The 19,472-nt window shown below is 36.2% G+C and overlaps 1 protein-coding gene across 1 annotated transcript in view; it reads right to left on the reverse strand.

Moving 5' to 3' along the window:
• zcchc4 (zinc finger, CCHC domain containing 4) overlaps positions 1-18,022 on the reverse strand; it is a 66,739-nt gene extending 48,717 nt beyond the window's left edge. The window contains exons 1-5 of the mRNA XM_028801741.2: positions 17,817-18,022; positions 9,502-9,620; positions 6,571-6,653; positions 4,270-4,545; positions 112-192 (exon numbers count right to left, since the gene is read on the reverse strand). Of these exons, the coding sequence (XP_028657574.1) occupies positions 112-192; positions 4,270-4,545; positions 6,571-6,653; positions 9,502-9,620; positions 17,817-17,895 (638 nt within the window). The 5' untranslated portion in view covers positions 17,896-18,022. The remainder of the gene's footprint in view (positions 1-111; positions 193-4,269; positions 4,546-6,570; positions 6,654-9,501; positions 9,621-17,816) is intronic.
• Between the last annotated feature and the right edge of the window lie 1,450 nt (positions 18,023-19,472).

A 19,472-nucleotide genomic window follows, 5' to 3' on the forward strand; every position in this document is an offset into this window, starting at 1 on the left:
TCTCACTGTAATTTGGGACTGTGTTAATAGATTTTGTAATGGTAATTAGTTGCGTTTTATTAGGCTGCATGGTCCTTAGTAAATTTAGTTTTCTTTGTTTTACCATTGTACCTGAAATCAATGTCCATCAGCAAACTTTTCATGACTTGATGATGCCCTTCTGAATTCCTTATCTTAATTAATTCATGGAGTCTGAAATCAAACATACAATATTAGTTGTACAACTTACTAGTCATAAATGATTTTGTTACTTTGAGAGTTGAAAAATACAAAACAAATATATAGAATATATAATGTATTATGCAGCATATGATAAACTCCATCTATTTTCTCTCTATTCTTAACCCCTGATGTTGACAAGGAGGGCCAAAGAATACACTCACAACAAAATACCGAAAGCAGTGGTTTACACATTATCAACTGAAAATTACAATATGTACTGCAGACAAATAATAATTTTCTATTTATACCAATGGCTAGTCACTGTAAATGTATTTTATTTAAAAATGCATTCAAAAAATACAATGCACATTAGGGGTTGAATGTGGTTTGTTAAAGTAAATACACATATACTTAGGTTAGCTCCTAATTCACAAGCTAAAAAGAATAAAAGGAAAATTGTGACCCAAATGTTTAAAACTCTTTCAATCAAAAAAAAAAAAAAAGATTAAACCTCCATTTAAGTCTAAACCGGCAATCTGCTCAAAATTGTTTTCAGCAAAAAAATACCTGCAACAAGTAGGGATGAATTGGCAGGAACACCATTATTATATTAATTACCCTGTTCCTAGGTCCACAATATTATAATATTCAAACTTTATGTTTTACAACATATAATTATATCATTTAATGCTGCAATATATTGAAGTTTAATTATTCCATATTTATGTTACTGGTTAATCTCATATCTGTCTGTAAAAATGTCAGTTTATTACTGGAAAAGCTCGCTTTTTACATTTTGGAAATGTACATCAAATATCTCACCAGAGACCTCCTTGCTTGCACACGCTTTTTCAGTTCTGCCCACAAATGTTCAATAGGACTGAAGTCAGGACTCTGTAAAGGCCACTCCAATACCTTGTACTAAAGCCATTTTGCCACAACCTTTGTGGTATGCTTGTGGTCATTGTCAATTTGGAAGATCCATTTGCAACTGAGCTTCAACTTTCTTGGTGAGCTCTTGAGATGTTGCTGAACTCTTGCTGCAGTATATCTACATAATTTTCCTTCCTCATGATGTTATCTATTTTATGAAGTATACCAATCCCTCCTGCAGCAAAACACCCCCAGCAACATGATGCTCCCACCCCCATGCTTGACAGTTAGGATGGTGTTCTTTGGCTTGCAAGTCTTACTCTTTTTTTCCTCCAAACATAACGATGGTCATTATGGCCAAACAGTTAAATCCTGGATTCATCAGACCAGAACACATTTCTGTGCCATGTAAAAGGTAGTTTTGCTTTTTCATGGCAGCTTTGGAGCAGTTGCTTCTTTCTTGCTGAACAGCCTTTACGATTATGTTGATAAAGGACTTGTTTTGCTTTGGATATAGATACATGTCTACCTGTTTCCTCCAGCATCTTCACAAAGTCCTTTGCCGTTGTTCTGAGATTGATTTGCCCTTTTCGTGCCAATGTATGTTATTTTCTGGGAGTGGTATGATGCCTATGTGGTCTCATGGTGTTTATACTTGCATATTATTGTTTGTATAGATGGACATGGAACCTTCTGGCATTTAGAAATTGCTCCCAAGGATGAACCAGATTTGTGGAAATCCACAACTGACTTTTTCTTTTTTTTTTTTTGAGGTCTAGGATGATTTCTTTTGATTTTTGCATTACATCAAGCAAAGAGGCAGTAAGTTTGAAGGTTGGCGTTAATATACATCCACATGTTGACTCCAACTAGGCTAATAGTCTAATTGCCTAAAGGCTTGACATCATTTTCTGGAATTTTCCAAGCTGTTTAAAGGCATAGTTAACAAAGTGTATGTAAACTTGTGACCCACTGTAATTGTGATACAGTCAATAAAAAGTTAAATAATCTGTCTGTAAACATTACTGGAAAAAAATACTTTTGCCCTTTACTTTTTAAAAGCTGTCAAGGATTCCCATGACTCTTTGTATGAAGAACTGATTCTGGATTCTGTCTTAAATGCATTTCCCTTTAAGATCCACTTTTGCCTTGAGTATGTGATTCACTATTTAATCAAAATAATTCTTCTGTATTGATGTTATTGGTGGTTTTTAGAATTTTGAAGACCTACATCAAGTTCCCAAACAGCGTTCTCTGCTTCAGACTAAAGAAGTTTAATTCCCTTAGCTGATTAGCTTTATAGTCTTGGGATGTACTTGGTTGCTCTCCTCTTCACAGATTTGAGTACTGCAATGTCTTTTTATAGAATAGAACTGGAAATCGTACTCAAGATGCAGCCTTCACTAGAGTATCATACTTGCCTCATAATATCCCCTTACTTACATTTACAATATAAACTAACATTTTATTTGCACATTTCCTAGACAAAGAGAATGTTCTATTAACACATAGCCCTTCATCCATTTCAGAGGTTGCTTCATGTAAGACACATTCACTCATTTTACATTTAACATTACTTATTTTGCCTATTATTTTGCATAGTACTCTGCAGTTTTCTACAGTAAACTGCATTTTCCACATATTCACCCTGTTCTGAAAATTGTCCAGGTCTTTTCAAAAATGTTTTTGTTACATCTTCCGTATTTGGTACAATTTAAATGTCAACTGTGAATTTCAGACATTTATGGACTATACCAGAATCAATATCATAAATATAAATAAAAAAAGTTACAGTCCAAGGACAGAACCTGGAGGCACTCCAGTGATGATCTCACCATTTGTGAGGCATTGTCCTCTAATCTGTACTCTTTGTCACCTTCCCTGTTGGGGAAGAATTCTTTCTTTAGTGCAAGTGAAAGACCCATAATTGGCAGCAATGCACTGATGTCTACAGCATCATGCACTGGCATCAAAAAACTGACTGCCATGGAAACCATGGTTCAAGTAGTAAGCTTCACTCTGTGTTCAGCTTTAAATTACAAACCCACCACATGTACTTGTTTAAAAAAAAAAAAAACAACACTGTATGAAGAGTTTGAAACTCAAAGTTTACTGTGTTGTTGGCCTGTCTTACTGATATAATCTTGCAAATTAAATCATTTTTCATGGGTCATCAGTGACCCTTTTGTATACAAATGAGAAGATTAGTGCCTACCAGCAAAAATTGGTTCCTTGAAAGAAATGCATGGTATATGACATTTTTGAAAATTATCATTTCATTATTATGGTCCTAATAAAGGTACTGATATCACGCTGCCGCACCCACTACACAACGAACCACCTGGATGATGACCCGGATGCAGCAGGTAACACCTCAGCACCACACTAGAACAGTGTGATGTTGTTTTTACAGTGGCTGGAGTGCCAATCCTGCTATCAATCCCTGCATACAGGGCTGGATCAGATTGTCCTAAAGAACGTTTTAACTTATTTACTTTTTTTTGTGTATGTAAGGAATTGACTAGACGTAAAGCTCTTTTTAACAATTTAATCATGTCCTTGCTGGTATAATGATTAATTCAGAAAAGGACAAGATGTGTACACATATACTTCTTTAGTGTAGAAGTGCTTGTTAAAAGGTTAAGAATCCCTGCCTTAGACGAAACATAAGAAAAATGGACTTGTCTGTTCTGTTTTTCTCCTCAAGGATATGAGCTCTCAAAGTTATAGCTTAATGAACATTTGAAAATAAGGTAAACTTGAAGCCAACAACCTAAGTTCACTAAAATTAAAAAGCATAATATAAATCAACATGAGTCTACAAGAACTCGACTAGCATTAGACACTAGGGTTTGTTAGTAGTGTTGTCTTCTTGGACTAGACTAAAAGAAGTACAATATTAAACTTTTTGCTCCAAAAGTCTGCCTAAATGCTCAGACAGAAAAATGATGTGTTACGTAGTTTATGAAAGTTACTTGACTGAAGAATTTATCCCTGTTTAATCTACAATACATCATACAGAGATGCACTTTATTTCACCATTCATTTAAATGTGTTTTTTTTCCACCAAGTTTAGTCAGCTCTCACATTTCTAAATTGAACATTCATGTACATAAGGCTCAGATAAAAGTAATTCTGTTATAAGGATTAGTTTAGGAAAGAGATAATAGAAAACTGGATCTTTTTAAATTTAGCAAAACAAAATGATTTTACTTAGAGAAAAATAAAACATACCGTGGAGTTCCAACACATAGAATCTTGTTAAGACCGAGTGATTCAAACAAGTCTAATAAGAACATGCAGCTCCTTTCTGCAAATAAATACTGGGCATTTGTCTTTTTATTCTCAAGTGGGTGAAGCAATTGACTTGGTCTTCTCAGTTGTGCCACAGAAATATCACAGAGCACACTGTGTGAACTGTGTTCATCCCAGTCACCAGAAAGTAGCAGTAATTGGCAGTCCTGGCAAAATCTTCTACGAATTAACGGAAGTGAAACGAAGTGTCTGTACCTTTGAAGATAAAATAAGACCCAGTGAATACAGTTCTTCGACCTACAATTTAACTAGTTCCTTACTAAATTAATTGTATAGTACATGAACCAATAAAATATTAAATTATAGAAATATTAAGTACTAAGAACCCAGTCAGAGTTATCAAAAACAAATTCCAGAATTTTAAAATTCAGTTCATGTTTTAATAATCAACAAAATTCTAATTATCTTTTTGTATAGAAACTTTCATCATCCAAGTATATTCCAGTCTTGTGCACAATGATGCTGGAATAGGTTCTGACTTAATAACAACCCTAAACTGTACAAGACAGGTACAAATAAATAATGGATGAGTGGTAATCTCAAATTATTAAACAGTATCTTGTCTCAATGTGAGCTTCACTTTTAGTTCTACACAATGTATATTCAGCTTTTATTCAAGCAAGACATGTCTTTGTCTATTACTGCAGGTTTCTTTCTTGTACCTCCAAGCAGTACCTTAACTTTTGGGGTTGGCAGCATTTTGCTACATTTTTTTTGAAAGATTTATTTTGCTTGCAATGCTTTTAAATGAAAAGCACATACCCTAGGTTCTTGTCTATAAGCCGGACTCATGTATAAGCCGGAGACCAAAAATCATACGAATTTTTAAAATAAAATCGTATCATAGATAAGCCGGACTCATGGATAAGCCGAACGTACTATAACCTATAACTAATAGAAGGGAGGGAGGTCAGTGGTCTCACTCGCACCCATTTAATTTCTTTAAGGGGGGAGAGAGTGTGAGATATTGGCGTCTCTCTCACTCCCCGCATGGCACGGCCAGAGCGCGTTCTTTCTGCTCTGGGTGTCGCCGAGTCAACACGCGCGCGTAGCGGTCATTTAAATTGTGATTTTATATGTAAGCATATTTAAATATATATCGCGGATTTTTTGCTGGTTCGCGGATTTCTGCGGACAATGGGTCTTTTAATTTCTGGTAAATGCTTCCTCAGTTGGTTTGCCCAGTTGATTTCATACAAGGGAAGCTATTGGCAGATGGCTGAGAAGCTAGATTGCTTACTTTTCTCTCACTCTTGCGCTGACTATCTGTGATCCTGACGTATGGGGATTGAGCAGGGGGGCTGTTTGCACACCTAGACGATACGGACGCTCGTCTAAAAATGCTGAAAGATTATCTTCACGTTGCTATCTTTTGTAAAGCTGATTCCTGAAAAGACATGCTGCACAGTGCTTTGCATACTTAAAAGCTCGAAGGGCACGTATTGATTTTTGACTGAAAAACAAACTCTGTCTCTGTCTCTCTCTCTCTTCCTGCTCCTGACGGAGGGGGTGTGAGCTGCCGCCTTCAACAGCTTTGTGCCACGGTGCTTCGCATACTTAAAAGCCAAACAGACATATTGATTTGTTTGCTTCACTCCTTTGAAGAGGAAGATATGTTTGCATTCTTTTAATTGTGAGACGGAACTGTCATCTCTGTCTTGTCATGGAGCACAGTTTAAACTTTTGAAAAAGAGACAAATGTTTGTTTGCAGTGTTTGAATAACGTTCCTGTCTCTCTACAACCTCCTGTGTTTCTGCGCAAATCTGTGACCCAAGCATGACAATATAAAAATAACCATATAAACATATGGTTTCTACTTCGCAGATTTTCTTATTTCGTGGGTGGCTCTGGAACGCAACCCCCGCGATGGAGGAGGGATTACTATATAAGCCGGACTTATGTATAAGCCGATATTCTATTTTTTCATTTTCACAACTTTTTTCCTTAGATAAGCCGCGGCTTATAGACAAGAACTTAGGGTAATACTAAATTGAAATACTACTGTAAATGAACCTTGAAATGTTTCACAAATCAACCTTTTAGGAATGTAAAAATATTATTTTCAGTTTAAAACGGTGGTTTTCTAAAAACAAAAAAACACTGGTATTAAACCAAAAAAATGGTGAAAATCCGGAATTACTTTTTAATGACCCAGAATATTATGTTTTTAATCTTCTGATCATTACATAATATTACTACAAACAGTAAGATTGTGTTACCTTGTGTAATATTCTATATGACTGAATGGTGGCTGCTTTCTTTTGTTGTTTTGCTCTCTTGCCAAAAGCCTTAGTTCCGATACCTAAAAATACAATTTTTAATGCACAATAAGGAAATCTACAGAATATAGAAAGATAAACAGGAAATACTTTCTTCATGGGGAAACCAGAAACCATTGAAAAATACTGAAAAATGGTTTAGACAAAATTTCAAAATATATTAGTTTGTTACCTTTTCCACCTGAAACATTTTTATGAAAAACTAAACTTTTAGTGTTACTTGAGGTACAAAAATAGAAAAAGATTAAATATATTCTTTAAAACTGAAGCGAGTATGAACAGACTTTGTTGGAAATTAACAGGATTCTAACATTTCAGAATTCGAATAAATTGCCAAAGGTCATCAAAGCTGAAAAAGTCAAATCACTGTCAAAAATTGTTACAAGTAACCAAAGACAATAACACCCATATCTGCATGAGTACTCTTCGGGTTCAACAATCTCTTGCAGCATCATTAAGTAAGTTTAACTGATGACATTTTTAAAGAATAAGCATATACTGTATGACAATCTTTGTGACTGTAGCCTACAATGGAATGGCATTCTGTTCAGATTTGGCTTCTCTCTAGAGCTGGAAGATCATGTAATTGAGAAAAAAAAAGGTTCTTAGTGAAAGTGTTACGTAACAGGTAGAAGGGAGAAATTGCGATGTTATTGGAGTGTGCACTATCAAATTAGATTTATTAAAGACATAGTTTCCAGAGATCTGGTTATCTCTAGACACAGAAAAAGCTTTTGCATGGATGGAATGGAGAAGTCTCTTTGCTGTACAATGCAAATTTAAATTTCAACTCAATGTTTGTGTTTGGCTCAAGACTGATATACATATTTTGAAACTATGGAAGGAAATAAAAGGTAAAGGACTGTACTTATCAGGTTAGACTTGGAAGGGAAATCTTTCCTCAAACTCTTTTCTATTTGTTTTGGTTTGTGCTTCAGTCATCATTAACTATTAGCAATAATTAATTAATAATTATGATGTGCATCACTCACTTAAAACATGAAACAAACAAGTAAAGGGAAAGATGCTACTTTATGCAGCTCCACTGCAAAATAATTAATGTATATGCTACAGTTTTCTTTAACATAAACCGTATTTAACTCACGAATGTCATAAGGAATCCTGTTCTTCAGAGACTCCTATATGGACCTCTGTATTGTGTATGTATACTTTGATAAGACATGTCTCAAAGGAACACTAACTATTTTCAATAATCTTCCATCAGTACCTACATTTGAATATTTTTATCCAGTAATGAGAATACACTGCTACTATATCTAGACTTTATAAACTAAATTTCATGGTGTGTACCTCTAGTTGACCTCTCAATCAACCTCTCTAGTAGTACCTCTCAATCAGTATCCTAATTGTGAATGATGCCATGAAGCACTGGCCTCACTCTGTGAAACTAACACCTACTACCCTATAAAAAAATATTTGTTTATCTGTCAGCAAGTATCATAATCACAATTGCTGCCAGGCTTTTATGGCATTGCTTCAAGTGTCATCTCATGACATAATAATATGTAGTATTGACTTATTTTGCTTACTTGGAATAATTCTCACCCATCCTCCATAAATCAATGGTAAAGCAATGTTTTACATTATCTAAAACCAAAAACAAAAAATCTAATTTTCTTTGAACAGAACATTACAGAACATTTTCAGATTTTGCCAAGAATTTATTAATGCAATTCTCAAAAAAAGCCTGTTAGGCCTGTTTTGTATATTATTTACTATTATGGGGTTTTTTATATTATTTATTTCATCTTAACTATCTTTTGGCACTACTACATTAAATGTATATTTAACTTGTATCTATTTTAATTATTCAAATAAAGTGGAATATTGTGGACAAAATTAAAACAGACAAATAAATAAATAACACAAACAAAATGCATTATGAAATGGGACAATAAATAAATAAAAACAAAATGCTATTTGAGCATAACTAAATTAAATGTTTTCTGAGGAAATAAATTAATTGATTAAAAGCAAAACAGCAGAAACACTGCACCACCAAATATATATTACGAATAAACACACAGTGTTATGAAAACTAAGTTAATAAAACATACTGTACAAGAGTAATAATGAATTAGAATTAATGTATACTAATAGCAACCATCTTTAAACAGAAGTAACTTACTACATCAAATTGCTTAACCAGAATAAGAAGCAGACAACATCTCCCCAGGCTCAGATACTTTTTCTTGTCTACTTTTACTTTCCTGTTAGTAATTTCTGGCAAATCAATTAGCCTCAACACTTTACCACTCAGTTCAGAGATATATCTGAAAATGACATTATTCTTAAATGACCAGTCTGATTTACCTGCCCTTGTTAAGATGTTATCTTGAAGCTACTCCATACCTGTACATCCAGTATGCATTTGTCTAGGAATGAGCTATACGGTCTTGAATTTGAAAAATTAATGGTTACTCAAGATGGTAATCCCAGTTATACCCACCCAACCCATCACCAAAAAATATCAGTCTTTCTTGGGTGCATTCATTTTTTTATCCTCACAGGTCAAATATTTCTGGTCTTTATTTCCTAATTTCTCTTTTATTTTTAAAAGACTGGAAAATAAAATGAGTGTGAAGATCAAAAAGGGAAAAAAAACAATGTAACTCTTTATAATTAGCATTTTTTCAACAAAAAGAACAATAAATGTATTTTTTTTCTCTTTGCAGAGTTTTATTAACTGCAGACAGGCAGTTTTCCAAAAAGTAACAAAAAATTCTTGAAACTTCAGTTAATTTTTTTTTTAATTAATTTATTCATTCAGGAGAACAAATTCTAGGAACTGCAGTTAACAAACTACTTTCTCCATTGTAGACTTGAAACAATTTGGTCAAGACATGGTACCTTTTCATCTTCCCACTGGAAAAAATTGCAGTCTTTTCTGTCCCTGCATGCTGAACATGCGTAAAATCTCCTAGGTGCACCTTCTTTTTTATTGTACTTCACAAAAAGCAATGTTGGACCTAAGGAAGAAAGAAAACACAGCAATCACAATTCTTTTTTGTTATGCCACATCAAATGAACACACACAATATCAGTATGATCAAGTAAAGTGAATTATATTTCTAACAAATTTTATATCCATCCTTTCTATTGTAATCATTCCATACAAACAGATCAATTTATAACCAAACAAATTAAAAACAAATCAAACCCCACCCCTGAGAAGGAGAGCTTAGCTAAAGGAGAATTGCTTAGGGCTTTTTAATAAGACAACATTAAGCAAAGGAAAGGGAGAAATAAATATATATGTAAATAAGAGATAGAGAAGGGAGTCAAATGCGGTAATGGTTATTTCTCTTATTCTAAAATAATATTGATCAGATCCTGCCAGGTTTTGAAAAAATTTTGTACAGATCCTCTAACTGAGAATTTGATTTTTTCCAATTTCAAATAATATAAAACATTGGTTTCCCACTGACGTATCAGAGGAGAGTTAGGATTCTTCCAATTTAACAGAATGAGTCTGCGTGCCAAAAGTGTAGTGAATGCAATCACCGTTTGCTTGTCCTTTTCCACTTCAAGTCCGTCTGGAAGAACACCAAACACAGCTGTTAATGGGTTAGGAGGGATTGTGACCCCAAGGCTGTCTGAAAGGCACTTAAACATTTTTGTCCAAAATGATGTTAATTTGGTGCAGACCCAGAACATGTGACCCAGTGAGGCAGGAGCTTGGTTGCAGCGTTCGCAGGTTGGATCTTGTCCTGGAAACATTTTGGACAGTTTTAAGCGAGAGAGATGAGCTCGATACATAACTTTTAGTTGAATAATTCTGTGCTTTGCGCATATGGAGCTCGAGTGAATTCTCTGCTTTGCTACCTTCCACTCCTTTTCTGATATATTGATTAAGAGATCTTCTTCCCAATGTCCTCTTGGATCTTTGAAAGGTAGGGACTCTAATAGGATTTTATATAATGCGGAAATGGTGTTTAATTCCTCGGCAATGAGCAGTATTTTTTCCAGCATTGTGGAGGGTGCGAGGTGGGGAAAATCAGGCAATTTCTGTTTAACAAAATTTCTAATTTGAAGATAGTGAAAGAAATGTGTAGCTGGGAGGTTGAATTTTGAACGTAATTGTTCAAAAGATGCAAATATGTTGTCTATATAAAGATCTATGAGAATTTTAATCCCAAAGCTTTTCCAGGTATTAAATACTGGATATGTTTGTGAGGGTTGAGAGAGGTGGTTTTCTTGCAGAGGTGCCACCGATAAAAGATTTTCCATCTTAAAATGCTTTCTGATTTGGTTCCATATTCTAAGTGAGTAAAGCACAATTGGGTTATTAGTACATTTGCGATAACTTGCATTTATTGGAGAGCAGAGCAGGGAGTATAAAGAAGTACTACAGGATTTTATTTCTATTGCGGACCAGGCCTGTGTATGTTCATTCATTTGTGTCCAGGTTTTTATGGCTTGTATGTTTGCTGCCCAGTAATAAAACTGAAAATTAGGTAGAGCCATGCCACCTTCTGCCTGAGGTCTTTGTAGGGTTGCTCTTCGGATACGTGGGTGTTTTGAGATCCAAATGAATGAGGTTATTGTTGAATCTAATTGCTTAAAAAATGATTTATTGATATATATTGGAATGTTTTGAAATAAAAAAAGAAGTTTAGGAAGGATATTCATCTTAACAACGTTAATTCTTCCGGCTAGAGTGAGATGAAGGGTTGACCATTTACCTAAGTTTTGCTTAATTTTTTCCATACAGACGGCAAACTTTTGTTGATAAAAAGCTTTATGTTTACTTGTGATATTTACCCCATGGTATTTAAACTGATCTGCTATGGTAAAAGGTAGGGTGTCCAATCTGATATTATATGCTTGTGAATTCACTGGATAGAGTATACTTTTATTCAGATTAATTTTAAGACCAGATATCTTTTGAAATTCTGTTAGTGCTGTTAGAACTGCAGGGACAGTGTTTTCTGGGTCTGATATATATAAAACCATATCATCTGCATATAGAGAAATTTTCTGTTCCAGTCCTTCTCTGACAATCCCATTTATCTGATAAAAATTTCGGCAGTGAACCACCAGTGGTTCAATGGCGATTGCAAACAGCAGTGGTGACAAGGGACATCCTTGTCTGGTGCCACGTTCTAGCTTAAAGTAGTCTGAGCAAATGTTATTAATACAAACTGAAGCTTCTGGATTGGTATACAGTAGTTTGATCCATGCACAAATATTCGGGCCAAACCCAAACTTCTCCAATGCAATGAAAAGGTAGTTCCATTCAATCATATCAAATGCTTTTTCTGTGTCTAATGATAGTAATATCTCTGGGGTGTTTGATTTTGCTGGTGAATATATAACATTAAACAAGCGTCGGAGATTGGAAGATAGATGTCGACCTTTAATAAATCCAGTTTGATCCTGTGATATTACCGAGGGCAGCACTTTCTCCATCCTTCTAGCTAGAATTTTTGAGAGTATCTTAACATCATTATTCAGGAGTGAAATTGGTCTGTATGATGCACATTGTAACAAGTCCTTATTTTGTTTAGGAAAGACGGTAATTAATGCTTGTCGAAATGTTTGAGGTAGTATTTGGTTGCCTCTAGCTTCTGTAAATGTTGCCAATAAGAGGGGAGCTAGCTGAGTGGAGAATTTCTTATAAAATTCTACGGGGTAGCCATCAGGGCCTGCTGATTTCCCACTTTGTAGTGACTTTATAGCATCTAGTAGTTCTGTTAGCGTTAGAGGTTTATCCAGTTCCTTGGCACTTAAAGCATCTATTTGTGGTGTCTGTAATGTATCCAGAAATGCATTAGATTGTGTGTTGTTTTCTTTGAGCTCAGTAGAATATAAGGATTTATAATAATCTCTAAATGTGTGCATTATATTTTTATGGTCTATAATTTCTTCTCCATTCATGTTGGTAATTACTGGTATTGCATTGCGAACTTCTTGTTTGTGAATTTGTTGAGCTAAAAGCTTATTAGCTTTTTCTCCGTGTTCATAGTAATGATGTCTAGACTTATAAATAAGTTGTTCAGTTTCTTTAGTTGTTAAGATGTTAAGTTCTGTATGCAGGGCCTGCCTTTTCCTGTGGAGAGCTTCGCATGGACGCCTGGCTTGTTCTTCATCTATTCTAGTAATTTCGCTTCTTAGCTCTGATATTTTCTTGGTTTCTAATTTATTTCTGTGGGAAACAAATGAAATAATCTGTCCTCTTAAGAAGGCCTTTAGAGTTTCCCAGAGTGTTCCTGCGGAGACCTCTGTGGGCGTGTTTGTCTCTAGGAACAAGCTGATTTGTTTGGATACAAATTCTGTGCAGTTCTCGTCTGCCAGTAGAAGAGGGTTAAGGCGCCATCTGCGAGGTGAGTGTGAGGGGCTTATTGATTTTAGCTCCAAGACTAGAGGGGCATGGTCAGAGATAACAATTGTGTCGTATTTGCATGATTTAATTGTAGACAAGAAATTATTATCTATAAAAAAATAATCAATTCTTGAGTAGCTATAATGCACTGGTGAGTAGAACGAATATGTTCTTGAGTTTGGGTTAAGAAACCTCCAGGGGTCTGATAAGTTGTGATCATTTAAAAACTGTGTAATTGTCTTTGCAGTATTAGATATCGTCCCACTGACACAGGAGTCCTATCTAAGAGTGCATTTAAAACACAATTAAACTCCCCAGCCATTATAATTTTATGAGTGTTCACATTGGGAATGGATGCAAATAGGTTTTGCATGAATTCCTTATCATCAGCATTGGGTGCATAAACATTTATCAAAATCATTTTACTGTTATATAAGTTGCCCATGACCATCACATATCTCCCTTCAGGGCCCGATACTACATCTGATGCTACAAATGGAACTGTTCTGTGTATGAGAATTCCCACCCCTCTAGTTTTCTTTATAAAGCTAGAATGGAACATTTGGCCAGTCCAGTCTTTTTGTAGTCTGAACTGATCCTTACTTAGTAAGTGGGTCTCCTGTCAAAACTACTATTTTAGCGTTTAAGCCTGTTAGGTGAGAGCATACTTTCTTTCTCTTTAATTCGTGATTCAGGCCTTTAACATTCCAGCGCACAAAGTTAACTGTCCCATCATGGAGACATTGATTCTGAGTTTTTAATGTCATTTTATAGTCTTAACTGGTAATGAGGCAGTTTCAATCTTAGTTTAAAATTTCCCCATGAGTTATTACATTTTAGCCTATTGTTGCATTGATATTTATAGTTATAGGGATTAGAAGAATAGATTAGATATAGCCTGCTCTCCTTCTCTCCCCTCTTTATCCCCCCACCCCCCCATTTTGCCTCCCCACATGAGGCTTGATCCCACTTCACGATGTCCCGGTCCTCTGACATACGAAGAGACAGAGCACGTCCAAAACAAAACAAACACCACCCCGCAGCGGCCTTAGAGAATTAAAACAAAGAGATATCTATTGCAGCTGAATTCTTAATACTATCTGCCGAAAATATAATCAATAACAATCTAACAGATTCCTGATTTTGAATATTTTTTTTTTTAGTCTGAGTCTCTCTTACTCCATCCTTTGGTTGCTCGGTCTCATCTACTGACACCCCAAGTCAGGAGTTGCACTGCTGGGTCCTTACCCGGGGTGTCACACAGGAACAACACCTTGCAACTCAACACAAGCAAGACTAAAGACCTAGTGTTGGACTTTAGGTGTGCCAAGGAGCCTCTGAGACCTGTCGCCATCCAGGGGGAGGATATGGAAGTTGTGCAGATCTAAAAGTACCTAGGGGTCCATATAAACAACAAACTGGACTGGTTTGATAAGACAGTGGAGCTTTATAAGAAGGACCAGTGTAGACTGTACTTGCTAAGGAGACATAGGTCTATTGATGTGTAAAGAACCTACTGGAAATGTTCTATCAAACCATAGTAGCCAGAGTGGTGTTCTATTGTGTGGTATCCTGGGGAAGCAACCTGAGGGCACAAGAAGCACAATGCCTGAATAAACTTACAGGAAAGCCAGTGCCCTCACATGATGAACTCTGAACACACTGGAAGCTGTTGTAGAAAAGAGGCTGGTAGCAAAATTGGATGTCAACATGAAAAATACCCTCCCTCCATCCACAGGCTCATTCCACCATGGTGTGCTAAGAAGCGTCTCTAGGGGTCTTTTCTGCCCACTGCTATCAGGCAATTCAATGCTTCATTCCAGAGAACTCATCAAGTTTATTTTGAAATACCATTTTGAAATATCTGAACAATATTTATTTATTTTATCATATTTTTATATCGATTGATTGATTGGATGTATTATTTGTCCTGTGAGTCTGCATCCTTGTTTTTATGTTTCTGCTGCTCTATGCATGTAATATTCTCCTTGGGATTAATAACATTTATATCACGGTTATCAAATAGTGTGAAACTGAAAACTAAAACAAGCATTAGAACAATTTTGATGAAAACAGGCCATTGAACCAACAGAGCTCCACAATTCCTATTCATCTAATCTCTCTATATATAAAAGAAAATCCTGGAATGGAAAGCAAATGCAAGGCTACGATATGTGATATCTCGAAAGACATTTTAAAGACCCGCGAGACCAAGGAGACTTGCGGGGACCGTAAACATGAGACTTGGTGCCAAGAGATTGTCCCAGGGCCGTAGCAAAAAGGACAGCGGCTGTACAGGCTTTAAAAAGATCGAAGGGCAGTGCGACAGCAGCTACCCCAACCGAATGCGAGCAGCGTTATACATCCTGCAAGAAAGAATTCAACCACGCCCGGGGTCAGAAATAAAAGACAGGTATTGCTTTTACAACGTCACGCGAGACCAGGCAGTGAGCCATCATTTAAAACAAGTCAACAGACCTCTAAGCTAGCAGTTGTTGGATTGCTTTTGGCAGGCAAGCATCATGTGCTCGGAGCTCTTAAAACAATGACATGCGACAGGCAGAACAGGCAGCTAGCAAGCAGCAAAAAAACAGCAAATGATCCAAAGGCATATCCTTAGCGTTCATTCAGCCACAACACCTTTCACAACACGAGCAGCATTATACATCTGGGAAGAAAGATGTAACCACGTGCAGGGCAGGAAATAAAGAAACAAGTATTGTTTTTAAAGTAAAAGTGAAAATAATGCATATGTAACAATTCACAAGAAAATAATCTCTTTAAATTGTAGATTGCCTGCCTAAGGTAAAGTCATCCCTGATGAATGGGGACGTGGGAATGAGGGGTCCTTTCATCGGATTAGCGCTATTTCAGATGTGGAATGGCAAAATGGGGGAGGCAGCTTGATGAATGAGGTCTCCAGGACTTAAAACAAATCCAAATCATATTATGTGATATCATCTAATGTGAAATTCTACTCCGTACTTCTAGAATTTTCATTTTTATACTGTATTGAGGATTTATTCTGTTCTGTGTATTGTACTGTATTGTATTGACCCCCTTCTTTTTGACACCCACTGCACACCCAACCTACCTGGAAAGGGGTCTCTCTTTGAACTGCCTTTCCCTAGGTTTCTTCCATTTTTTCCCTACAAGCATGGATTAAAAGCCAGAAGTCTGTATGATCATCAGCATCAAGTGACTCCGTGAGAACCCTAACTACAAAGAGGACTATTTCATTTATGTTAGGTAGAATGCCCAGAGGGGACTGGGCAGTCTCGTGGCCTGGAACCCCTGCAGATTTTATTTTTTTCTCCAGCCGTCTGGAGTTTTTTTTTGTTTTTTCTGTCCACCCTGGCCATCGGACCTTACTCCTTTTCTATGATAACTAATGTTGTCTTATTTTAATTTCTTATTTTGTCTTTTATTTTTCTTTTCTTCATTATGTAAAGCACTTTGAGCTACTTTTTGTATGAAAATGTGCTATATAAATAAATATTGTTGTTGTTTTTTTGGGAGTTTTTTCTGGTCTTCTTAGAGGATCAAGGTTGGGGGGCTGTCAAGAGGCAGGGCCTTTTAAAGCCCATTGCGGCACTTCTTGTTTGATTTTGGGCTATACAAAAATAAATTGTATATCCAGTAAACCAAACACAGGGGTTGGCGAGCGAAGCAAGCAGGGGGCGGAGCCCCCTAGTTTTTCTATAAATAAATAGACACATGAATCATACACTACTATGGTTGACTTAAAAAGTAGTAATATAATATAACAAGACTTAACAAACTCACTTAACCCAGTTCATAGTCATGTTACCAATACTTGAAGGAGAGCCCATCCAGTAAAGGACCATCAAGCTAACACATACACAGAGTAAACGTCACTAAACTAAATGCAAAGTTCTTTGGATATAGGAAAATAGCTTTATCGCTATCTCTGTCTGCAGTGTAATATGTTAATAAAAAAAACTTTGATGAATACAGTGAATGAAGTGGATATGTAGAATGGGCTCATGACACAACTGAAAGATTTGGAGAATGCCACTCCAGAAATGTGTGCTACAAAAGAATAAACTTAATTTAAGTTTCATATAAAAGCAATTCAAAAATCTACACCTAAAAATGCTAGATTTAAAATCCTTCTACTTATTGGTAAACATTATAACTTTTCCAGCAGCATTCTATGCCTAACCATTGGCTCAACATAACATAACTTTAGTAAACCCATTTACAATTCAGCTCTTGGTGGCACTGAAGCCTTATTAGAGCAGCAAAAGACACAAAGCGGGAGCCAATCCCAGAAAAGAATGTGGAAGGAAAGCCACACAGACAATACAGTGAGATTGTGGCAACTACACACAATTCAAACCCAGGGTAGTGGATATTGGAGATAGCCATGCTGGCCACTGTGAAACAAACCATAGTGGTCAATATAAAAACTAAATATTTCCTTTTTAAGAGCGTATTCACTGGCAGATATACAGGATATATGAAATGATATTTAGGCAGTTTCGCTTAATGGTTAAAGATTTAAAAGCTAAAAAAAAAAAAGAAATCCTAACCATGAGGATAATGCAGTCCAGTTGTGTTCAATTTTCTCCGAGCAGACCCTACTCTCGTTTTATTTGAAAGCGGCGCTACTACATGTAATGCGGTAACATAGTTTTAATAAAGTAGGCGGTGCTGCCATGAATATCACCTACACACGCTTCCTGCACTGGAATACTCGTTTCATTCAGCCAATTTAATTTAGAAAACAGAAATTAGTTTGTATTTATTTATTTAAATCAAAAAGCGCGATTGTCGGAAAGCTCCGTTCATATCCTATATTTTTATGGCTACTTACCATGAGGACAGGAAGGCGCCTTTGCCTCTACCTCTTCGTTTAATATAACTTGAAGACCTTCATCGTCCTCTTCTGACATTGTTTTGTGTATTTAGCTTTATAAAGTACTACAAAAAAATACAAGCGGGACAGTTAAACGAAGGTACAATTGCTCGTCAGCAGCTTTAGCGAGCAAGGCACTGCACTTATAATGCAATATGGCGTCGTTTCTTCGGGCATTTTCGCCACATTCCGTCACCACTCGGACATCGCCTGACGCAGGCGCCGTGTCGAATTTTGTCCCCTGTTATTTCTAAGTACAGTACTGTAAAGCGTGGTTTTTGATTATTATAGTGTTTGGTTACCTTCCAGGTGGGTGTCATGATAGTTTTACTTTTTTGTGTTTGTAATCGTTCTTGGCGAAAAAAAAACTCATACCTCGCCTCAATCTAATAAGTTTAAATAAATAACGGAAACAATGAACTAGTTAATTAGTATACACTTATACATTATACGAGCATTTTAACTTATACGACTTTATAGCACTCGGTAGTGAACTTTTTTTTTTTTTTTGTATCTCTCATACTATTAATAATAATACATTTTATTTATATAGCAGCTATCTCACGCTCAAAGCGCTTACAATCTAGCCATGCATTTGTTACGCACCAATCCCAGTCTCGGTCTCAGAACACGGCAACAGTCGAATGCAGGCGGACAAATACACATACGGTACACCCTCAGTAGTATGGCCAGTCTACCTAGCCTTCATGTTTTTGGACTGTGGGATGAAGCCTGAACACCTGGAGGAATCCCACACGAACACGGGGAGAATGTGCAAACTCCGAGATGCAAATGAACCCTGTAGTGGCGTCGTTAGGTGGGGGCTTCAGGGTTTTAAGCCCCTGATCTTCCTGAGTCCTCCTCAGTCAACCCCCTGCTGTTCTATCTGACATACATGTGTGACTCATGCAAGACCCTAAGGATCTTAAAAATATCCCTGAAACCCCGGTCTCCTTGTTGTGAAGCAGCAGTGTCCCAATGCGCATGCCGTCCATCATACAAATATAGAATATATTAATATATATTTACCATATGTGTTGAAAATATCAAGCTAAACTAGAACTGCCTACCATAATTTTAAATTTAGAATAGATCAAACATCTACATCCAACTTTTTACTTGCCCTGTTTGTAGTTTTTGTCCCCGAGTCAGGTTTGCAGGTGGCTGGAGCCTTTCCTGTTAAGATTGTAAGCAAGGCAGGGAAGCAAGTTCATGGTAATGTGCACTGCACTATCAGCTGCCCACTCAGAAACTAAATGAAAAGGTAATATTTCATTGTTCTTCGTCATATGCTAAACACAGACGAATAACTCTCTAACTTTCATTTTTTGTATTTTTTTTTCTTCAAACCTTTTAAAAAGAATTTTTGTGATGAAGTGACCAAGTTATGAATAAAATGTTTGCTTTAATATAAGCTGAGGCATTTTGTAGTGCATGTGTCTCATTATAACTTATTTACACAGAAAAATGACTACTAGCAAGCAAAAATTTAAAATAGTACTGAAACACATTTCTAACCACAGTTTGAAGTCAAGGATTTCTTACTAACTTGTACCTAATTCTGGTGAGACAGGCATTGGCATCCAATGACCCTTAATTGATTAACCAGTTTAA

This window comes from Erpetoichthys calabaricus, chromosome 5, assembly GCF_900747795.2.
Source record: "Erpetoichthys calabaricus chromosome 5, fErpCal1.3, whole genome shotgun sequence".
Taxonomy (NCBI): domain Eukaryota; kingdom Metazoa; phylum Chordata; class Cladistia; order Polypteriformes; family Polypteridae; genus Erpetoichthys; species Erpetoichthys calabaricus.